Source organism: Elephas maximus, chromosome 1, assembly GCF_024166365.1.
Source record: "Elephas maximus indicus isolate mEleMax1 chromosome 1, mEleMax1 primary haplotype, whole genome shotgun sequence".
Lineage (NCBI taxonomy): Eukaryota > Metazoa > Chordata > Mammalia > Proboscidea > Elephantidae > Elephas > Elephas maximus.
Genome location: NC_064819.1, coordinates 188,627,968 through 188,646,911, shown reverse-complemented (window position 1 = coordinate 188,646,911; position 18,944 = coordinate 188,627,968). Strand labels below are relative to the sequence as shown.

Here is an 18,944-nt window from a genome sequence, read left to right as displayed (position 1 = left end):
AACTCTGTGGGGCAGTTCTACTCTGTCCTTTAGGGTCACTGTGAGTCGGAATCGACTTGAGGGCAATGGGTTTTTTTTTTTTTTTTTTTTGTCTTTTTTTCATAACTGATACGTCATGATGCCCTCGTGGAACCTATATCCTAGTAGACTCCACAGACAGTAAACAAATATAGAGAAATATAAAGTACTTTAATACATGTGTCTGTTTAAAATTACACTCTGCCATCAATGAAGTTATAATTATACTGGTAATTTGGGAACCACTATTCATTATTTTTATGAGGGTTAAAAAAACAAAAATCAAGCGCATTGGAGTCGAGTTGATTCCGATTCGTAGTGACAGGGTAGAACTGCCCCAGTAGAACTGCTCCCACAGAGCGGCTGATAGGTTCGAACTGCCTATCTTTCAGTTAGTAGCCCACCACTTGACCACTGCGCCCCAGGGCAAATAGGTATTTAATTACCTAACACTTAGATGCAGTTCAACTTTACAAACACCAGAGGGTGCTGCAGACCTCTGTAAAAACTCAGTGATCCAGCCACTTCAAGGGAGAAAAAGGTATTGCAGGATCAATTTTAACATTTTCAAGACTCTCTAACGAAAGCTCTAAGTAGGAGCTCACTATTAGGATTAATTTCACTGCACTGTTAAAGTTAGCATAATGAAAACGAAATAATATTAGCTACCATTTTTCAAAACCATCTATTACCAGGCACTGTTCCACTTTATATGTTATTTAATTCATTTACTTTGTGATAATTTATACTTTAGGTTTTAATAATATAAAATTTTCAAAATACTCAATTTTATAATATTTTCTTGGGAATTGGCAATATTAGAGAGTCCTAAATATCTGATTACCGAAACTACCCATGTAAGCAATTAAAACATAAACCAACCTTGGATTTGGAATGTTTTTTTTTTAATTCAGTACTGTCTTCTTTATTCCTTTGTTTATTGACCCCTTTACATTGTAACTTTCTTTATCTAAACCTTACCTTCTTCTCTTTCAATGTCAGTACTTACTAATAGCAAATATTACAATAATGTATTGCTGTTAACAGATTTACTATTAGTTTTGGTCAGTTTTATTTTTTGCAGTCTGACTCAAGAATGTGCCCTTTTTTATAGGTATATTCCTACTCAGGTTTCTGAATGACTTCTTTTCTAAGTATTTTACTGTGTAAAAGATGTTTTTTTGATCTCTTTTCTATTCTTATAAAAATCTTAGATGCAAATCTTTTGTTTCACTTTCATAGGACCGGATTTTAAAATTCTATGCACAGACATTTACGCTTTCACCGTTACACATGACTAAAGAAATTTACGCAAGCTTAGGTATGTTTATTAAATCATTTATTACAGCGTTTTTTCTCTTTTATATGTATTTAAGAAAAAGTGAATAGGGAATACAACTTTTTTTTAGAAAGCACTTTGAATAGAACGATAGTTTTATATTATATTTTACTTTTTTTTTTCAGCTAAACATTTGGAATTATACTTTCTTTCTAGAGAAAATCATGTTCCTACTCTTTCGGCTGGTGTAGATGTAACTAACCCTCATGTGATCCGTTTACTTAAAAAGGTACCATTTGTTCTAATGCTTTTATTTTTATGTGAATAGTTCTATATTTAAGAATTCTAATTTCTTAAAACCTGTTGCTCACGGCCTTACTGTAGGTTCGTCTTCTAAATGAGTATCAGAAAGAGGTTCCATCTTTCTGGATTCGTCATCCAGAGAAGTAAGTCCTTTTAATTTATGACAGCATGAAACATAGGTGTGTCTCTGCCCACATACATTTCAGAGAGAAAGACTGAGTAGAGAGGATCTTATTTGATTGACATGATTAGGAAGGGATTAGTAAAGTTTATTTTCTTTAGCTTTCTTGTTTTGTACATAGTTATGTGAATGGCTCTATACAAGTATTGTTTTATAGCATTTATTTATCACTGCAAGGTAAGAAACAGGTGTTGCAGCCTCAGGTTCTTTCACTGGTCTTTACTCCTTTAGACGAGTTTCTTAAATGTTCTTTAAACTTTCTCCTTTCTACTCTAAAAATTTTAATGAGGTTGTAAGAGCATCTGTGAGTCTAAAAAGGAAAGTTTAATTTGAAGAGCCAGTGATATAATAGAAAGAACGTATGTTTTTAAAGTAGAAAAACATTGAGCATGATTTCTGCCTTTGCCATTTACTGAAAAAAAAAAATTGTTTTCAAAGATTATGTATAACTTGATCATTATACAAATATAAAATACATCAATACATCGCTTGTACTATATGTAATATGTTGGGTTGTTTTTAAAATCATTTCTTTTCCAAACTTTAAGGTATATGGAGGAAATTGTGGAAAGTACTCTGTCGTTGCTATCAGTTAAACATGATCAAAGCCACCTTGTCTCGCGAAAGATTTTGGATCCAATTTACTTTCTTGCATTAGTCGATGCCAAGGCTGTGTGGTTCAAAAAGTGGATGGTAAGGAAAAATAAATTTTTTTTTTTTTTTAAATAGAATATGTTTTATACCTTTCAGTACATAGCAAAAAAAAAAAAAAAAAGCATTAAGTGGCATTATTTACTCCTCATTTTACAATGCACCAACTGAAGCACAGAGAGGCTAAGGTTGCCCTTAGGTTGCCCAATTTACTATATACTATTTACATAGTAAATGACAGAGTCAGAATAGAATTTTAGATGGCAATTTGCTGAATGACCTATCCAAAACCCAATTTTCTTTAGTTTATAAGCTTAAAATCTAATAGGTAGATGTATTAGAACATATGGATTCAATGCTTGTTTGTCTCTGGCTTAGGAAATGTGTTTGAAAATGCCTCCTCCTGAACCTACAGTCTGGGGGATGTGTTCAATCCGTGATTGGTGGCAGTTTCCTACAGAGCTTACCTTTGTCCTGGAACTAAAACTCATATTATTATAGACAGATTCTTATACTGTCACCTCCTTCATCCACTGTTGAGTAAGAGACGTCTGAGTCCGGCAGTGGTAACGGCAGTGGCTTGTGTTCTCACATGTCCATCTCTTTCTACCTGTCTACTGGGCATTAGGTATTCGATGCAGTGGAGAATGGAGAGGTTGGAGCTATTACTTGATGTGAAAATCAGCTGCATGCTCATTTACTGTTCAGCACAATTTGATCGTTGTCTAGCTGGTATTTGTCCCCTTTGTTAACTGTGTAATGAATGCCAGTTAACTGGAACACAATTCTGTTCATGGTTTAGCCGTTACTTGGCTTTATAGTATGTGTTTGGTAAATGTGTGCTGAATTTACTTGAATTAATTTAACCTGAACCCTTTTTTCCCACATATCTGTCACTTGACTTTTTCTTATTCATTTTTTCTTGATTACCAATTTGTGCCATTAAAAAAAAGTATCATTATTATGGAAAATATGCAAGATATAGAAGCACAAATAAAATTAAATCTAATTCTACAAAATAGGGACAGTGACTCTTAAGATTTTGTTTTATGTATTTATAGTTACTTTATGTATTTTAAAATTTATCTGTTCAGGTCTGGTGAAATCATACTTTACTAATTGTAAATAACTTTTTTCACTAAACATTTTTATTGATGGTACTTGACTTTTAAGAGAATGAGACAGATCACAAGAAAACTCAATACAAAATTCTGAAAACAGTCAGCTCCTCGAATGTGTTCTAGTACTGCTGCCAATCCATCACATCCTGCTGCACTCTCTGAGGCTGAGGCGGGGTCGACACACTGTCATGTAAAGGGCCGGATGGTAAATAGTTCTGTCTCTGTGGGCCATACATCTCTGTTACAACTATTTAACCTTCGTTTGTAGCTTAAAAGTGCTAATAAATACTATGTAAATGACTGGGCATGACTGTATTCCAGTGAAACTATATTTGGCAAAATCAGCCTGAGGGCCACTTTGCTGACTCTGGTATAAGGCAGGAGGTGCTCTCAGGATTCCTTTTCAGATATTGTCAATATTAAAACTAGTTTAAATGTAAACTGACATATTCCTCTTGTTAAACTGAAGAAGGGAGTAATGGATTTTGGAAATGTTTTAAGCTGCAAGGGTTAAAACACATAGGTTTTTGCTTAATCCTCAGTTAACCAAAATACTACTTAATGAATTTAAAGACCATTCTTCGGAATTCTAATAGAAATTTTCTGTGTGTCATCCTATTTAATAGTTTTTTTCATGAGTAAAATGAAAGCACTACATTGAACACTATGATATCTGACATAATTCAGGTGAACAGTATTTATATATATTTCCCCCCGGCTTGGTATCATGCATAAAAGACATGTTTTAATCGCATTTATATGCAGTTCCAAGGAAAGAATTAGAAAATCTTTTTTTTGGCATTTTGAAACAAATTTCAAATATGATTGGCAGAAAAATACTAGAATATTGTCCTTTTGGAGCATTTTAAACCTTGACAAATTTCTGTACACGTAACACAGTCTTTTCTCTTCAGCATAAGGGTTGTGTTATTTTTTCCATTTCCGCATTTTCCTTTGGGCATACACTGTCATACACTGGTAGTCAGGTAAGCTTTTTTAGTGCTTGTTTTAAAATAGTTTAGCATGGAAATTGGACACAGTTGAAGGATAGAATGTTTTTCTACAGGGCCATCGCTAAATGACCCACAAGTTTCTTGATATGATTTGCATTCTTGTGATTGCTATGGTTCTAATCCAGTGCACATAGAAAAACCTGTTTGACACTGAGTATAATAATTTAAAACTCTGTTATTGTGTAATTAATGATGTAGTTATTGGAAATGATTAGGAAAAATAGATTTTGAATGGTATAGCTTGAATATTAAACCAAATGCCATTTTCTCCCTAATTTTAGCATGCATATTACAGTAGAACTACACTACTAAGACTTCTTGAAAAGAAATACAAATCTCTGGTAAGTCTGTACTTCTGGTCCTGTGTTAAGAAATTATATCACAAAAGATTTGCGATATAATAAGGTGAATATGTAAAGCTGAGTGATAATGAGTATTGTATAACGAAGTAATCCCCCTTTTATGTGATCTTTAAACTATCATCGTGTGAAACATAAAAGGATAAAAGTAGAGACTTAAAATGCAGTCAGATTCATAGTTAGAAACTACATAAAACCCATTGCTGTCCAGTAGATTCTGACTCACAGCTACCCTGTAGGACAGAGTAGAACTGCCCCTATATGGTTTCCAAGGAGCGGCTGGTGGATTCGAACTTCTGACCTTTTAGTTAGCAGCCAAGCTTTTAACCACTGTGCCACCAGGAAAAATATAAGCACATGGTAAATGGGAATGTTATAAATAATGGGCTAATTTGAGAGGAGCCATATTTTTTAAGTAATCTGATCCAGATCAGATGCTAATAGAGGAGTTAGTTCCGTGAAATATGCCCATGTTTTTGAATGAAAGTTGCATGAAAAAACTCTGAATTATAAATTCTTTTACATTTGTGAAAATTGTCTGGAGTTACAAGTATAGCCTAATACTGTAAAGCTTACTAGCAAAATCACGTTTATTACTTACTACTAAGGGAACAATGTGTAAGGCTCTGAAAGAAATTGAAAAGATATTAGCAAATCTAAGAAATAATACTTGATAAACATGAAAAAGCATGAAATTTATTAAAACTTTTAAGAAGCTACAGTAATATAACTTTGAGACAACAAATATATTTATGTAGTTAGATAGAATCTTAACTTTAGAAGTCAGGTGTGGGGAAAGATTCTTGGAATTGTGAATTTTTGGATGAGTGCCGCAGTACAGAAAATGAAAGGAGAACAGTAATAGCTTTGTGTTTGAGAATTGAAAGAATTGAGTAGAAAAAGAGAAAAACATTGAATAATAGCATGAGGATTTATTTGTGGAGGTAGTAGGTGTTTAAAACTGTTTAGAGAAATTGAATTGAAATAAAGTATTTCCACATCTCATTTCTTTCCCATTCCTATTTTAAAGGTTTTTTTTTTTTTTTTCCTTTGCTGCAGTATGAACATAGACTGATCTTGCTAGAGTTAAGAAAGTGACTGGGAAAAAGAACAGGATGAGTTTTTCCCATGGCTTGACTTAACATATGATAAGTAACTGTTGCTATCACAGAAGCGCCAGTGGAACTATTTCAAATATGCTTCTTTTAGGTTAAATCTTAAAATCTGTTTCTTTTTTTGAAAAGTTAACTTACACTATAATCAATGTTTCAGCAATGGAAATGGAGTTACTTTATTATAAGCCTCTTCAAAATATTATGTTTGGTCATATATTTTATCTTATGTACATAGTAGGTCAAACTTGCTAGAGATTCCAACTTCAACTTTCCATGATCCTCAATGTCAGTCTGAATTTACAGAATATTGAAAGGTGATTTATCATATATTTATTTTAAAAATAAACTTGGCCTCACTTTTGAAAAGAAACATTGGGAAAACGGGTGCAAGGTCTCTTCATTTCTGTTGTTACTTTTCTGAATTGAGGGTCAATTTTGTGCAACTGTGGTGAAAACCTTGGACCACTCCATTGATTTGTCTTTCTGTTCTATGAGAGGTCCTTGTGTTAGGACTTTAGTCATGGCAGCCTGTTAAAAATTGCTGTGTTAGATTACTTGCTAAAGCATTTCCTCTAGCTTCTCAGCAGTGCTGTCCAGTAGAAATTTCTGTGACGATGGAGCCCATAGACTCATGTAACTACAAAGTACTTGAAATGTGACTTGTGTGACTGAGGAACTAAATTTTTAACTTTATTCAATTTTAATTAATTGTGGTTAGTGGCAGTTGTATTCAGTAATGCAGTTCTGTTTTTTCTCTTTATGACATTTTCTGTGGGTAGCATGAAGATATCAAATAATTCACGTATGTGCTGTCAACTTTTATAGAGATACCTGAGCAAATCAAGGGACCTCTTTGTAGTATTGCAAAGGCATAAACCAGTTCTAAGCAATTTGGCTATTACTGTCTATATTTAACATTTTATTTTTTAATAAATTGACATGCCCTAGAAACAGCCACAAGTTTAGCCACTTGAGCCGGGTTGGTTTTTGGTAAAGGACCAGATTCTAGAACAGCCAATTTACATTTGCGTTAACCATGGAGTCTTTTGCCATAGGGATTCTGAGACTGTAGCTAAGTTTTTTTTTTTCTTGAATCATACATTAAGTAGGTATTCTAATGTCTAGATTGGCTATAATTTGCACATGTAAAGGATAATTTTTAGGAATTTCCAGTTTTTTTGTCGGGGGAAGCATACCTTTTAGCAATGTATCCTACCTGGCAGTTTCATTTGCAAAGTGAATCCCTGTCTTTTAAGTGTGGAGGTTTTTTTTTGGACATAGAAAGGATTTAAAGTTTTTAAAAATCTGCACTAGTTGAGTGGTCTTCTTAAACCAAGACAGATTTCACTTCTCCTTAAGCTTTCTCTAATTAACTGCATACCCTCAAGTTTATTTTTTACCATTTTTATTCATAATCTCTTACAATGGGATAATTTTACATTAAGACAAAACTATTCTATTTTTTTTCTGAGTTATTACCAATTTGTCATCCCTCTTATTTTTTAGATAATTGTAAAAGTTTACTCTGAGGGATATGACATACTGTGGTAGTGGCATTAACAGTAAATATAGTGGGATCTATATTTACTATATGTGTATGTGTTTGTGAATATATACATCTGGAGGATAAGAGGAATAATACAGACTGATGTCAGATTATAAAGATATTTCGTATGTAATATGTCCTATTTAAGAGTTGGACTTTATTTGAAGGCTATGGTGAGCCATTGATGAGCTTCTAAGTACTGAAGTACCACAATTATTTAAGGCTTTAGAAAGTTTAGAGAATGGTTTGAAAGTGCTATGTGAAGATAGGGGAGAATTGTTGAAGCAAAATGATGATTGAGAAGCTGTGCAGTACACCAAGTAAAATTTGATGGATGCATGAATTAAGTCTGTGACAGTGGGAATGGAAATAAATGGCTGGATCCAGGAGTACTGTATTTAGAATGTCACGTTTAGAGAACTTGACTTTTGAATGGAGGGGTGGGTGAGGGCTCAGGTAGTTGAGTAATTAATGTCTTTTACTGAGATGAGTAACGTATGAGGAGGGATACATCGACTGGAAAAGATAATGACTTTAAGTTTGGTCATACCGAGTTTGAGGTGCAGATCTCCAGGAGGCAGGTTCCTATTATGGTCTGGATCTCTAAAGTTTGATTTAAACAAGACATTTGAATACAGGAGGGGGTCCCTTAGTCCACCCCCAGATTTGATGATTTTCTTGGGAGGACTGACAGGACATAGCATACATTTGTGCTATGGCTTATTACATAAAAGTATACAAAGCAAAATCAGCAAAGGACCAAGGTTTATGGGGGTGAAGTCTGGAGGAAACCAGGTTCAAGCTTCCAGAAACCCTCTCCTAGAGGAGTTACACAGGATATGCTTAGTTCTTCCAGCAATGAGTTGTGACAACACCTGTGAGATACTGTCGACCAGGAAAGATCATTAGGGACTCAGTGCCCAAAATTTTTATTGGGGGCTGCTCATGTGGACACCCTCTGCCTAGCACACAGCAAAATTATAGACTCCCGGAAGAAAAACAGGTATTCAGAATAAACCACATTGTTTAAACAAACACTTTTAGCATTAGTGACCCTTTCTTACCTCTTCTGGGAATGGTGGAACTCCTGAAATCTAAGTTCTCAAATACCAGCCAAGGGCCAACCTAGCAAGCAGGGCTTTCTAAGGATAGCAGTCTTCAGGTCTGTATGTTAACTCTTTTGTGCATATAACTGAGGTCATAAAAATAAATGAGATTGGGAAATTCATCAGTTCCTTGACACCACAATTATGAACTGGTTTCTCTCCACACAGTCTTCACTTTCTCCCATGTAAAGCTTGATCCTTCTCTCTACTTGGGCCCTAGCTGCTCCTGCCTCTTGGGCACTGCCTCCCTCAGTAACATTTAGACATGACCATATATAGTTGAAATTTTGCTGGCTGAGTGGGAACAAAGACGCCAAAACAATGCAGCTGGGAGAGTTTTTGCATCTTTCACTCTAAAGTAATATGCCTCTTTCTATTTCACAATAACATTATAGTAAGATTATATTTTTTAGCCCACAAATATTTTCACAGTGTTCTCTAGAATGTTGTCATAGTTAAAATGTAATTGGGGAGACTGAGCTTTAGTGGCTTGGAAAGGTACTATTTTAAGTATATTAAATATTTTTCTTAAATATTTTTGCAAAGCATTTTTATGGCCTTGGATAATTTCTTTTAATACTTGGATTTGTAGGCTACAAATTTCTGGAATTAATAAGGTATTATTATTTTATCAGATAACTACAGCAGTTCAGCAGTGTGTTCAGTACTTTGAATTGTGTGAGACCGTGAAAGCTGATGAAATTTTGAGACAGTCAAAGCATTATGGTAAATGTTATTTTCTTTATTATATACTTTTAAAAATGATAAATTTTGTTATTAAAATAGCTTATTTTTAATAGTAGTTAGCATGGTAAATTAGATCACCTTTGTTAATGATACAAGGTATTTTTCACAAATTTCAAAGACACACCATAGTGGTAATTATATATAATAGACCTACTTTTGAATTTAATGTGTAATCGTACTGATTCTTGTCTATATTTAGTTCTTCAGTTCATGCTAGGGTGTATGTTCTAGTCTGGTATACTGTAATCATATACTGCCCATTCTTTCCTCCTCTAATATATCATTCCCTTAATCCACTTTCCATTTCTGTGGCAGGAAAATCCCATAAAATATTTTTGTTATTGGACACCCCCTCCCCACCCTGGGATTCGTCTCTGCTTGTCATCAGTCTGAGCTAAAATGTCCTAAATGTTTCATAATCTGTCCCTAATCTCTCTATTTATTGTCATCTCTAGTTATGGATTAAGTCAGTCTTCTTACTGTCAAAATCTCCTACATACCAATGCCTGTACACCTTTGTCAGTTCTGCTCCTATTGCCCATACTCATAATCTTTTACACTGATATGTATCTTATTTATCGTGAAAGAATAGACTTCATTTTAAACCTTTCAAGACTTTTCTACCTATTCTGAATTTTTATTGCTCTTGTGCTTATGTCACATGACTTGCCATGTGGATTTGATTCTTTTATCATTCTCTTTTACTTTATTATATTTGCTTCTTTAAGCAAATAGTAAGTTCTTTGAGAGTATGAAGACATCTTATAATTTTCTTTGTCCTTGGATGAATTCTTTATCTAAGTTAAAGCAAGGAAAACAGACAAAGACCAATAATTAACAGGTTTCAAAAGCTAGTGTAGGAGGAGGAAGTCATAGAAGCCAGTATTTATTCTTCAAGAGAAGGGACAGGAAAAGGATACATAAATTTACATAAGTTATCTCAATTACAAATTTATAGTTTTTCCTAATTTGTTGATATTAAAAGGTTATATCTAGATCTGTATTTTCCCCCTCTCCTAGTCTATTAGCCATTCATGGCTTTACTTTCTTCCTTATTTAATGAAGATGGCAGATTCTTCTGTCATTTCTTTCAAAATTCTTGCTCTTTCCTTTTTCTGATTTTCTTGCCTGAAGTTCTCTAACTTTAGATCAGTTCAATCATCTGTCTTTTCTGGTACTCAGATAATTCACCAGAGATAATTTATGATGTAGATTGACAGTGCAAATATGTATTTTCTAACCCCAGCTGCTCCCCTTGTGTTGCTTTCGAATATTCTTAGTTCTTTCAGATATTTCATAACAGCTGTGGCAAGCCTTCACCAGTCTCATCAAGTCCTCTGCCTTGCTCCTGCCCAATTCTCTCTACTTCACTGAGAAAAACGGAAGTTGTCAGATATGAACTCCCCAAACTTTCTGCTCCCATGTGCATACATGTATCTTTATATGCATGTTTCAGTGCCCTCTTTCTCTATGCTAAAGTGAAGAGGTATCTTATCTGTTTCATATTTGTCTATCTATTCTCATGATTCTATTCACGTCTGTTTTTTCCAGAGCCAGTTATTACATTTCCCTTTTTATTGGTACCTTCCCCTGAATCCTCTAAACCCGTTCATGTGTCCTTCATATTAAAAAGTGCAGATTCTGTGCTCCTTATTTACCTTTCCAAGTATCCTGTCTACTCTCTGACCCTGTTTCTAAGTATCCTGTATACTCTCTGACCCTGTTTCTTTACCTTCTATTCACTTTTCAACACACAAGTGTGGCTTCTCTTTCTTTTACTTTATGACATTCCCATTATCAACTTCTACTTTTTTATAGCATTTGACTCTATTGACCCTTTCTTTCTTCTTCGTGATACTATTTTTTTCCTCCTTCTATGCTTCCTTTTTTTTTTTGTATGATTATTTAAACAGAAGAAAAATTCAACATATACACAGATATTTGAGTTAGAATTTTGACAACATTTTCATCTTCTGTCATTCTTTCACTACCTACATGTAATCCCTGGATAGGGCGCATCAATTCCATTTCCTTAACCTTTTTAAAAAACCCTTCTCCTTTGTCCATTCTTTTTACCGGTGCTTTTGTTCACAATTTCTTTAAGCAAGTCTCATTGTTTCTAACCATGCCTATCTTCAATCCATCTTTTACACTGCCAGTAGAGTTTATTTTCTACAGTGCATATTTGATTATGTTACTCTCCACTTAAAACCCTTTAATACCTATCCAGTTGTGTCTATAATGAAGTCCATATTCCTATTCCTTCTATGGTTAAGTATTCTATGATCAGCCCCCTTCTACCCTCTAGGCTCACATCTCTGCTATTTCCCCTCCCCATGTTCTAGTCATACCATATTCGCTGTACTCTGAATTGAAAGCCCAGTTTCATGTGCTTCTTAATGATTTTTTTTTTAACTTTTAAAATTTTTATTGTGGTGAAATATGTATAAGAAAATATTTCAACCATTTTACATGTACAGTTCAGTGACATTAATTACATTATATCCATTTCCAAATTTTTTATCACTCTCAGCAAAACTCTGTACTGCTTAAACTTACTGATTCTTCATACCAGCAAGTAGCTTAGTGTCTTGTATAAAATAGGTGGAACCCTGGTGACAAAGTGGTTAAGAGCTCAGGCTGCTAACCAAAAGGTCGGCAGTTCAGATCCACCAGCCACTCCATGGAAACCCTATGGGGCAGTTCTGCTCTGTCCTGTAGGGTTGCTATGAGCCAGAATCGACTCGACGGTGCATAACAACAATGGAAAATAGGTACTCAATAAATCTTGAGTGTGTGGATGAATGTATTCATGAAGAATATGTATTTTAAGGTGTCTATATATTTTTTTTATATTTTAGATATCCTAATTTCATTTCCAAATATGGTTGCAAATATGATCTTTTGAAGTATTAGCATTTAATTGGTAGAATTAAATTACATTAAAATTGAATTAGAACTGAATAACTAACATTTTCCGTTGATTTTCTCTCCACCTTAACTTACTCTTGAAGTCCCTTTTGATGATGATGATGTAACTCTGACAATCTTACGGTATTTATTTTAGAATGAACAGTCATGCATATTACACTTTTCTGAGGCTTGCCAAATTTTGTGATGGCTTTTTTCCCTTCAGAGATTTAGGTGTAAAAGATTATAGGTAATTGTAAGGAAAATAAATAAATATATCTTTTTATTTCCATCAACATTGTCTCCATTATAAATTGTTAACCTTGTTTAATGTTCAGAAGGGGATGAAGACAGGTATTGTAAAAATATAACCACATTAAAGTAAATGTTCTTGTCTACTTCTGTTTTAAGGGAACAAGCAGAAAAATTTCTACTACTCAGGACAAGATTTACAATATATTTATTTCATTCACTCACTGTGCCTTTTAGGAAGGTTATTGTTCTACACACAAGGCAGAAAGCTCTTTCCCATAAAGTTGAAGAATAAAAAAGGTAAGTGCATTTAGGAGAAATGAGTATATTCATATAATATGTTCATAGAATTTCTAAGCTCTGGTTCCACAATAAGGTTATTATTGTGTACAAGTTGTATAGACATGCAATGTAGACTTTTTTTATGAGAGCTAACCACATAAAATTAACATGATATATACTTTCAAAAAATTCTTCTAGAAAGATACTGTGACATAGGGCATTTTTAATAGAGTGTGTATATAAATTATGTAAATGCTAATCGAGCTCAGTCATCCCATTTCTATGGAGTATTAAAAATTAGAAATTTGTATGGTCTCTTCTAGGATAGGAAACCCTGGTGGTGTAATGGTTAAGTGCTGTGGTTGCTAACCAAAATATTGGCAGTTCGAATCTACCAGGCTCTCCTTGGAAACTCTATGGGGCAGTTCTACTCTGTCCTATTGGGTTGCTATGAGTTGGAGTTGACTCACAGCAATGTTTTTTTTTTTTTTTTTCTTCTAGGGTATGTAGCTACATCCCTTTTAGTCCTGATTGCAGGACAGTCATTATAAAAAATTCAATCATGTAGGTGAATGGCAGCTCAGTTAAATTTTTCTAACTTGTAAGTGTATGTTAGAGACTAATTTTTCTTTTTCTTTTTCCTTTTTAAAGATTCAGTATCTCTTACAGATCTGCTGGTTCTGTTTACCCAGCTTATCTATTATTCACCAAGTTGTCCAAAGACGACGTCAGCTGCACACTCAGGTAATTCTGCTCTTTGTTTAAATAAAGCAATTGAAAACATCTGAAAATACTGAAATATTCTAGTGTCTAGATGTTTGGAGTGACTGACTCAGTTTAGTAAATAAGTTTCATGAAGATACAGTATTACTCAAAAAAATTACATTGGTCCTGAAAGTAAGCCATGAAATTTAATTTTGCTCATTGGTATTTTAAGATACTCCTAATTTACTACCTTTTTATTTATAATCAATTTCACCGAGAAGTTTAATGTTGTTATTTTTAAATATCAATGTGTTCTCATGGAACGATATTAAGAGAAGCTTGATTGACAGCTACCGATGTGTTTTTTTTTGCTACTTGTTATACTATCTGTATACCTTCCTGAACGTTTTGATAAGCTTGCTTGTTTTGGTTGACATCCAAAACTTCAATCTTTATCAGGATTTTTTTGGGTTTGTTTTTCTTTTTTAGCTGAAGAATAAAAGAGAAAATTTCCTGTTTTAGTCTTATGGCTATTGACTGACTTATAAAAATGTTTTAAAATGCTAACATATAAAAGATAACTTTTACACAATTTTCCTTAAATAACTAATCATTTTCAAACTAAAGAATTAATAACAGAACACTTCCATAACCTATAGAATCATAGTGTTCTGAAACTGGATGCTCCCTTAAAAATGCTGGCACAAAATCTTAGAAGATCTCAAGTGGATCAAATTAAAAAATAATTTAAGCCATACTTTAGTGCTATGTAATACATTTATCAACTGTTGTTTCTGTGTACCATTGACTTGATTCCAACTCACTGCAACCCTATATAACAGAGCAGAACTACCCCATTGGGTTTCCTAGCCTAGGCTGTAATCTTTATAGGAGCGTATCGCGAGGTCTTTTTCCCATGGAGCCACTGGGTGAGTTAGAACTGCCAAGCCTGTGAGTGCTTAATTGTAGCCCTACAAAGACCCCTTATTTATCAACTAGTAGGTTTTAACTATGCAGTTATAATAGGCTATTAATTCTAACAGTGGTTCTAAGGTTTTTTTCTGCCTTTATATCATTTGCATGTATGAAGTACTAGGTTAGATTCCCTTGCCGTGTATATCTGCAATATTCCATGCTTTCTTTATCATAAAAATTGTCTTTCTTAGTTTAATTTTTTTTTTTTTAATGGCATCTGTTGGACATTTTAATCTTATTTACTTCTCTGTTTACAATGCCTAGTACAATATCTGGCATATAGTAGGCACACATTAAATAATAGGTGATTAGACGAAAGAAAGACCATATGCTGATCAATAATATCTCTCATTGCAGACAATGTTTCTCATTTGGAACTGGTTGAAAATCACTGAACTTCCTTTTTCATTTCCTTTTTATCAAGTACTGGCTTGAAGTCTTATTGTGTTCATGGAGTACAGAATATTATAATGTAAATTAAGAGCTTTGGTGCTAGTCTTAGTATTGTATCTTACTGGGACAACCAATATTGTGAGGTCAAATATCTGAAAATACATTAATTATAAAACTAAAAATATTATATACATCTTTCAGTGACTATTCCCAGTGTTACATTTATATGTGCATATATGTTTTCCGGTATATATTTTAAAAGAAAATCTTTAAAACACTCATTCTTTTCATTGGTTCTGTAGTAACAAGGGATGTATACTAGATTGCATAGAAGTTTCCTCCTCTCTGTCTTCATTTTGGTCAGTGATCATCTAGTTTTAATGACTATGGTTTAATTTTCTACTAGACTCAACACTTGAATACATTATTTGAGAAAAGAAAGAAAGTAAAAGCAAATAAAAGTGTTTGCTAGGAAGAGAAGGGAGTTGAGTTTGCTTGAAACCACATCCTCAATGTCAAGCAGTAATTCAACATTAAAGAGAAAATGATCTTATGTTCTTGTCTTTTGGCATTCATATTTGTTGTCATTTACTTGCTTTTTATTAACTTGAGGATATATTAAGATAATTGATAGCCCCTTAAGGTTCAGGTTATGATTTTGGTAATACATCATCCTTTGGAAGTTGAGTTGTGATTTTTGAACTATTTAATTGATCTTGATGTTGAATTTTTTGTAAGAGCAATATCTAAAGCATAAGTAAAAAGTACTGAGTATGGAAACCCTGGTGCTGTAGTGGTTAAGTGCTACGGCTGCTAACCAAGAGAGCAGCAGTTCAAATCCACCAGGCGCTCCTTGGAAACTCTATGGGCAGTTCAGCTCTGTCCTATAGGGTCTCTATGAGTCAGAATTGACGGCAGTGGGTTTGGTTTTTGGTTTTTATTTAATGTTTTAAGTTTTCATATTTAAAAATGCTTTTTGTTTGTCAGAGAATTACTCTCCTGCAAGTATGGTCACTGAAGTTCTACGGATACTCTGTGATCAAAAAGAATGTGCAATTGAATGCTTATATAACAACACTGTGATAGAGGCACTTCTTCAGCCTATTCATAATTTAATGAAAGGAACTGAGGTTGGTATTATTTCCTAAAGAGTGAAAGAGTCTCTCTTAACTGGGTGTTAGTGAATATTCAATGCGACTTTATTTCTAAACTTGATGTATTTGAAATATTATTTCGTTACAACTTATTTCCATATGTGAATATATTTTGTGCTGATATAGACTTTTATTTATAGTTAAGTCATAGTCTATGCAGTCAGTTGATTTATTAGTTATGACATTGTGGGGGAAAAGTACATATAACATCTTAAAATTTTTTTCCAATCAGGCTTAGATTTGCTGATGTGAAGAACTTAGAAAAATTCTATTCCACTCTGTTAAGAAGCTATTTGTCTTGCAAGTCTAATAAATCTTGTGAATGTTTTGTTATTTGCTGTAATGGTAATTTTATAGCCTTTGGAAATATGATTATTTTCCTGACAAGCCAACTCTGTTTCAGATTAAGAAGAACTTGTATTAATTTAAGAAGCCCTGGTGGCACAATGGTTAAACGCCCTGCTGCTAACTGAAAGGTTTGAGGTTTGAACCGTCCAACACTCCACAGGAGAAAAGACCTGGTGATCTGCTCCTGTAAAAATTACAGTCTAGGAAACCCAGTGGGGTAGTTCTACTCTGTCCTGTAGGGTTGCTGTGAGTTGGAATTGACTGACGGCACATAACAACAGTATTACTTTGCAAAGAAAGCTTATTTACAATCCCAGTTTTGAAATATGTGTCTCTTTTTACATTTGCACAGTATATTCCTTTATATGATATAGTTTAATCCTCACAACTGTGGCTGAAAGAAGTGACTTGCTCAAGATCACACATTTAAACAAGTGACAGATTTAGTACTGTGACTGTAAGCCCTGGTCTCTGGCTGATATATCCCTCTGTTTCTCTGACTTCTGGGAAATAACTTCAAAAGCTCATCAATGGGCTAAAGGTTGTTGACTTTCAATGTAGTGTTTTTCTAGTTTTATTTCCCTCATATCCCTGTCTCTTCATGGGCTGGACAACTGCCCATCCATTCGTCCATTCATTAGGCATCACTCATTCAGGAAACATGTTTTAAACATTTATGTGACTGTAGTATAAAGTGTGGAATTCTAGGAAATTTATAAGTGCATATAGCGATAAATTAGTTTGATGATCTTACAGGCAACCTTGGGAGAATAAGCTAAGCAGAGAAGAAACAAGTAGAATTCATAATACACAATATAATATAATAGAATGTTGTAATATCAATGGTATTGTGGAATATAAGTCGTATTGGAGCTGAGAAATGTCTTGCATCATAGTTACTGCTTGTGTCTTTACTTTCATATATCTTTAACTTTTTATTTTCTTTTCGCATCTTCCCTTTACCAGTAAATATGCTCAAGTTTGCTCATAATTGGGATGGGGAAGCTCTTGGTTACCCTATGTGCATCTTTAGCTACCACCTAATATCTGATCCCTTTAATGATCAAGCCTTTTATTAAGCTTATTTATTGTCATTATTGCCTTGATTCCGTTGCCTCCCAATAATTTTTCAAATTATCACATTGTAGTGCTGCTCTGATTGCTCTTGCCCATACCTTCCTAAATAGCTACTTAGTGACTGCTTTTTAGGCCAGTATTTACCTGACCCTGAACACAGTTGACAACTTTTGAAATTCTCTTTACTTGACTACCATAAAATTATTCTTTCTGACTTTCTTTTCTTTCCCTTTCTGTCCATTTTTTCTCAGTCACCTCTTAGGGTGCCACTTTCAGGCCTCTGGGGGAGTTGAGGACTTGGTTCATTTTCTTTTCTTTCTGTACTCATTTACTGGTTCATTTTCTCCATTCAATGAATTAGATGTGCAGTGAACCCCTAAATTTAGATTTTTTTTTTTACTGCAGCTTTGTGTGTAGCTACCTGATGAAGATCTTTTTCAGTTATTCCATGAGCAAATCCAACACGACATTTTCAAAGCAGTAGTATTTTTCTGCTCCTGGTCCATTTCTCCAGGCTTCCTTCTGTTTCCCTCTGTGGTGATGGGGCTCTTGGCAACTTAAACTCCTTCTTCATTCTTTTCATTCAATTAGTAATTAAGACCTGTAGATTGGTTTTCCTACATATCTCTGCAATCCATTTATTCCTCTTAATCCCAACTGCGTCTGCTTTAGTTTAAGCCCCAGTAATTTCTTACCTGGAATATATAATAATTTCTTTATCTGCTTTTCTACTTCCTGTTTTTCAGCTTTCCAGCCTGTACTCCATATTACCACCAAGGCTGCCTTGTACTTTCCTGCTTGTTGCTTGCTGGATAAATTTCCAACTTTTTAAGCTGGCATTTGCCAAGTTTTCTATTTTCTTGTTCCCTACCTATTTTCATGACCATGTACTCCAGTTATAATAGACCACTTGTATTCTATAAATAAGTTTTTTATATCTCCATGTGTTTGCATACTTTTTCCTCACCTTGGGGAGTCCTAAACTTGGCCTACATGGAAAATTCCTCTCTTCAGACTATAGATTATTTCATGAATATTTCATCGAATTTCCTCCCGATTCTCTCTCCAAAAGTTAGATATTTGTTTCTCTATATTCCTGTATTATATACTTTTTAATTATACTTATATTATGCTAGAATTATTTATTCTTGAGATTAGGGACTGGAGCTCTGACACATAGTAGACATCCAGTATCTAATTGAAGACATTCAGCATTGTACGTTGAGCCAAAGTCATAACACTAGCACTACACTGGATTTTGGGAATATAGAACTGAGAAAGAATTGCCTTTAATGAACCTGCTCTAATAGGGGAGTAGGTTTTATTTTTGTTTTTAAAGAGAAGTATCCTAGGTAGAGAAGTGTGTGTGTGTGTTTAAAGATAATTAGTGTGAAAAGTAAAAGTAAAAA

At 34.0% G+C, this 18,944-nt stretch overlaps 1 protein-coding gene across 3 annotated transcripts in view; it reads left to right on the top strand.

The window, feature by feature from the left end:
• TBC1D32 (TBC1 domain family member 32) overlaps window positions 1-18,944 on the top strand; it is a 268,104-nt gene that overhangs the window by 40,458 nt on the left and 208,702 nt on the right. For all 3 annotated transcript variants that reach the window (XM_049900015.1, XM_049900007.1, XM_049900000.1), the window contains 9 exons: window positions 1,261-1,339; window positions 1,483-1,586; window positions 1,682-1,743; window positions 2,330-2,474; window positions 4,848-4,907; window positions 9,328-9,418; window positions 12,761-12,901; window positions 13,535-13,627; window positions 15,944-16,086. In XM_049900015.1, coding sequence (XP_049755972.1) covers window positions 1,261-1,339; window positions 1,483-1,586; window positions 1,682-1,743; window positions 2,330-2,474; window positions 4,848-4,907; window positions 9,328-9,418; window positions 12,761-12,901; window positions 13,535-13,627; window positions 15,944-16,086 — 918 coding nt within the window. The remainder of the gene's footprint in view (window positions 1-1,260; window positions 1,340-1,482; window positions 1,587-1,681; window positions 1,744-2,329; window positions 2,475-4,847; window positions 4,908-9,327; window positions 9,419-12,760; window positions 12,902-13,534; window positions 13,628-15,943; window positions 16,087-18,944) is intronic.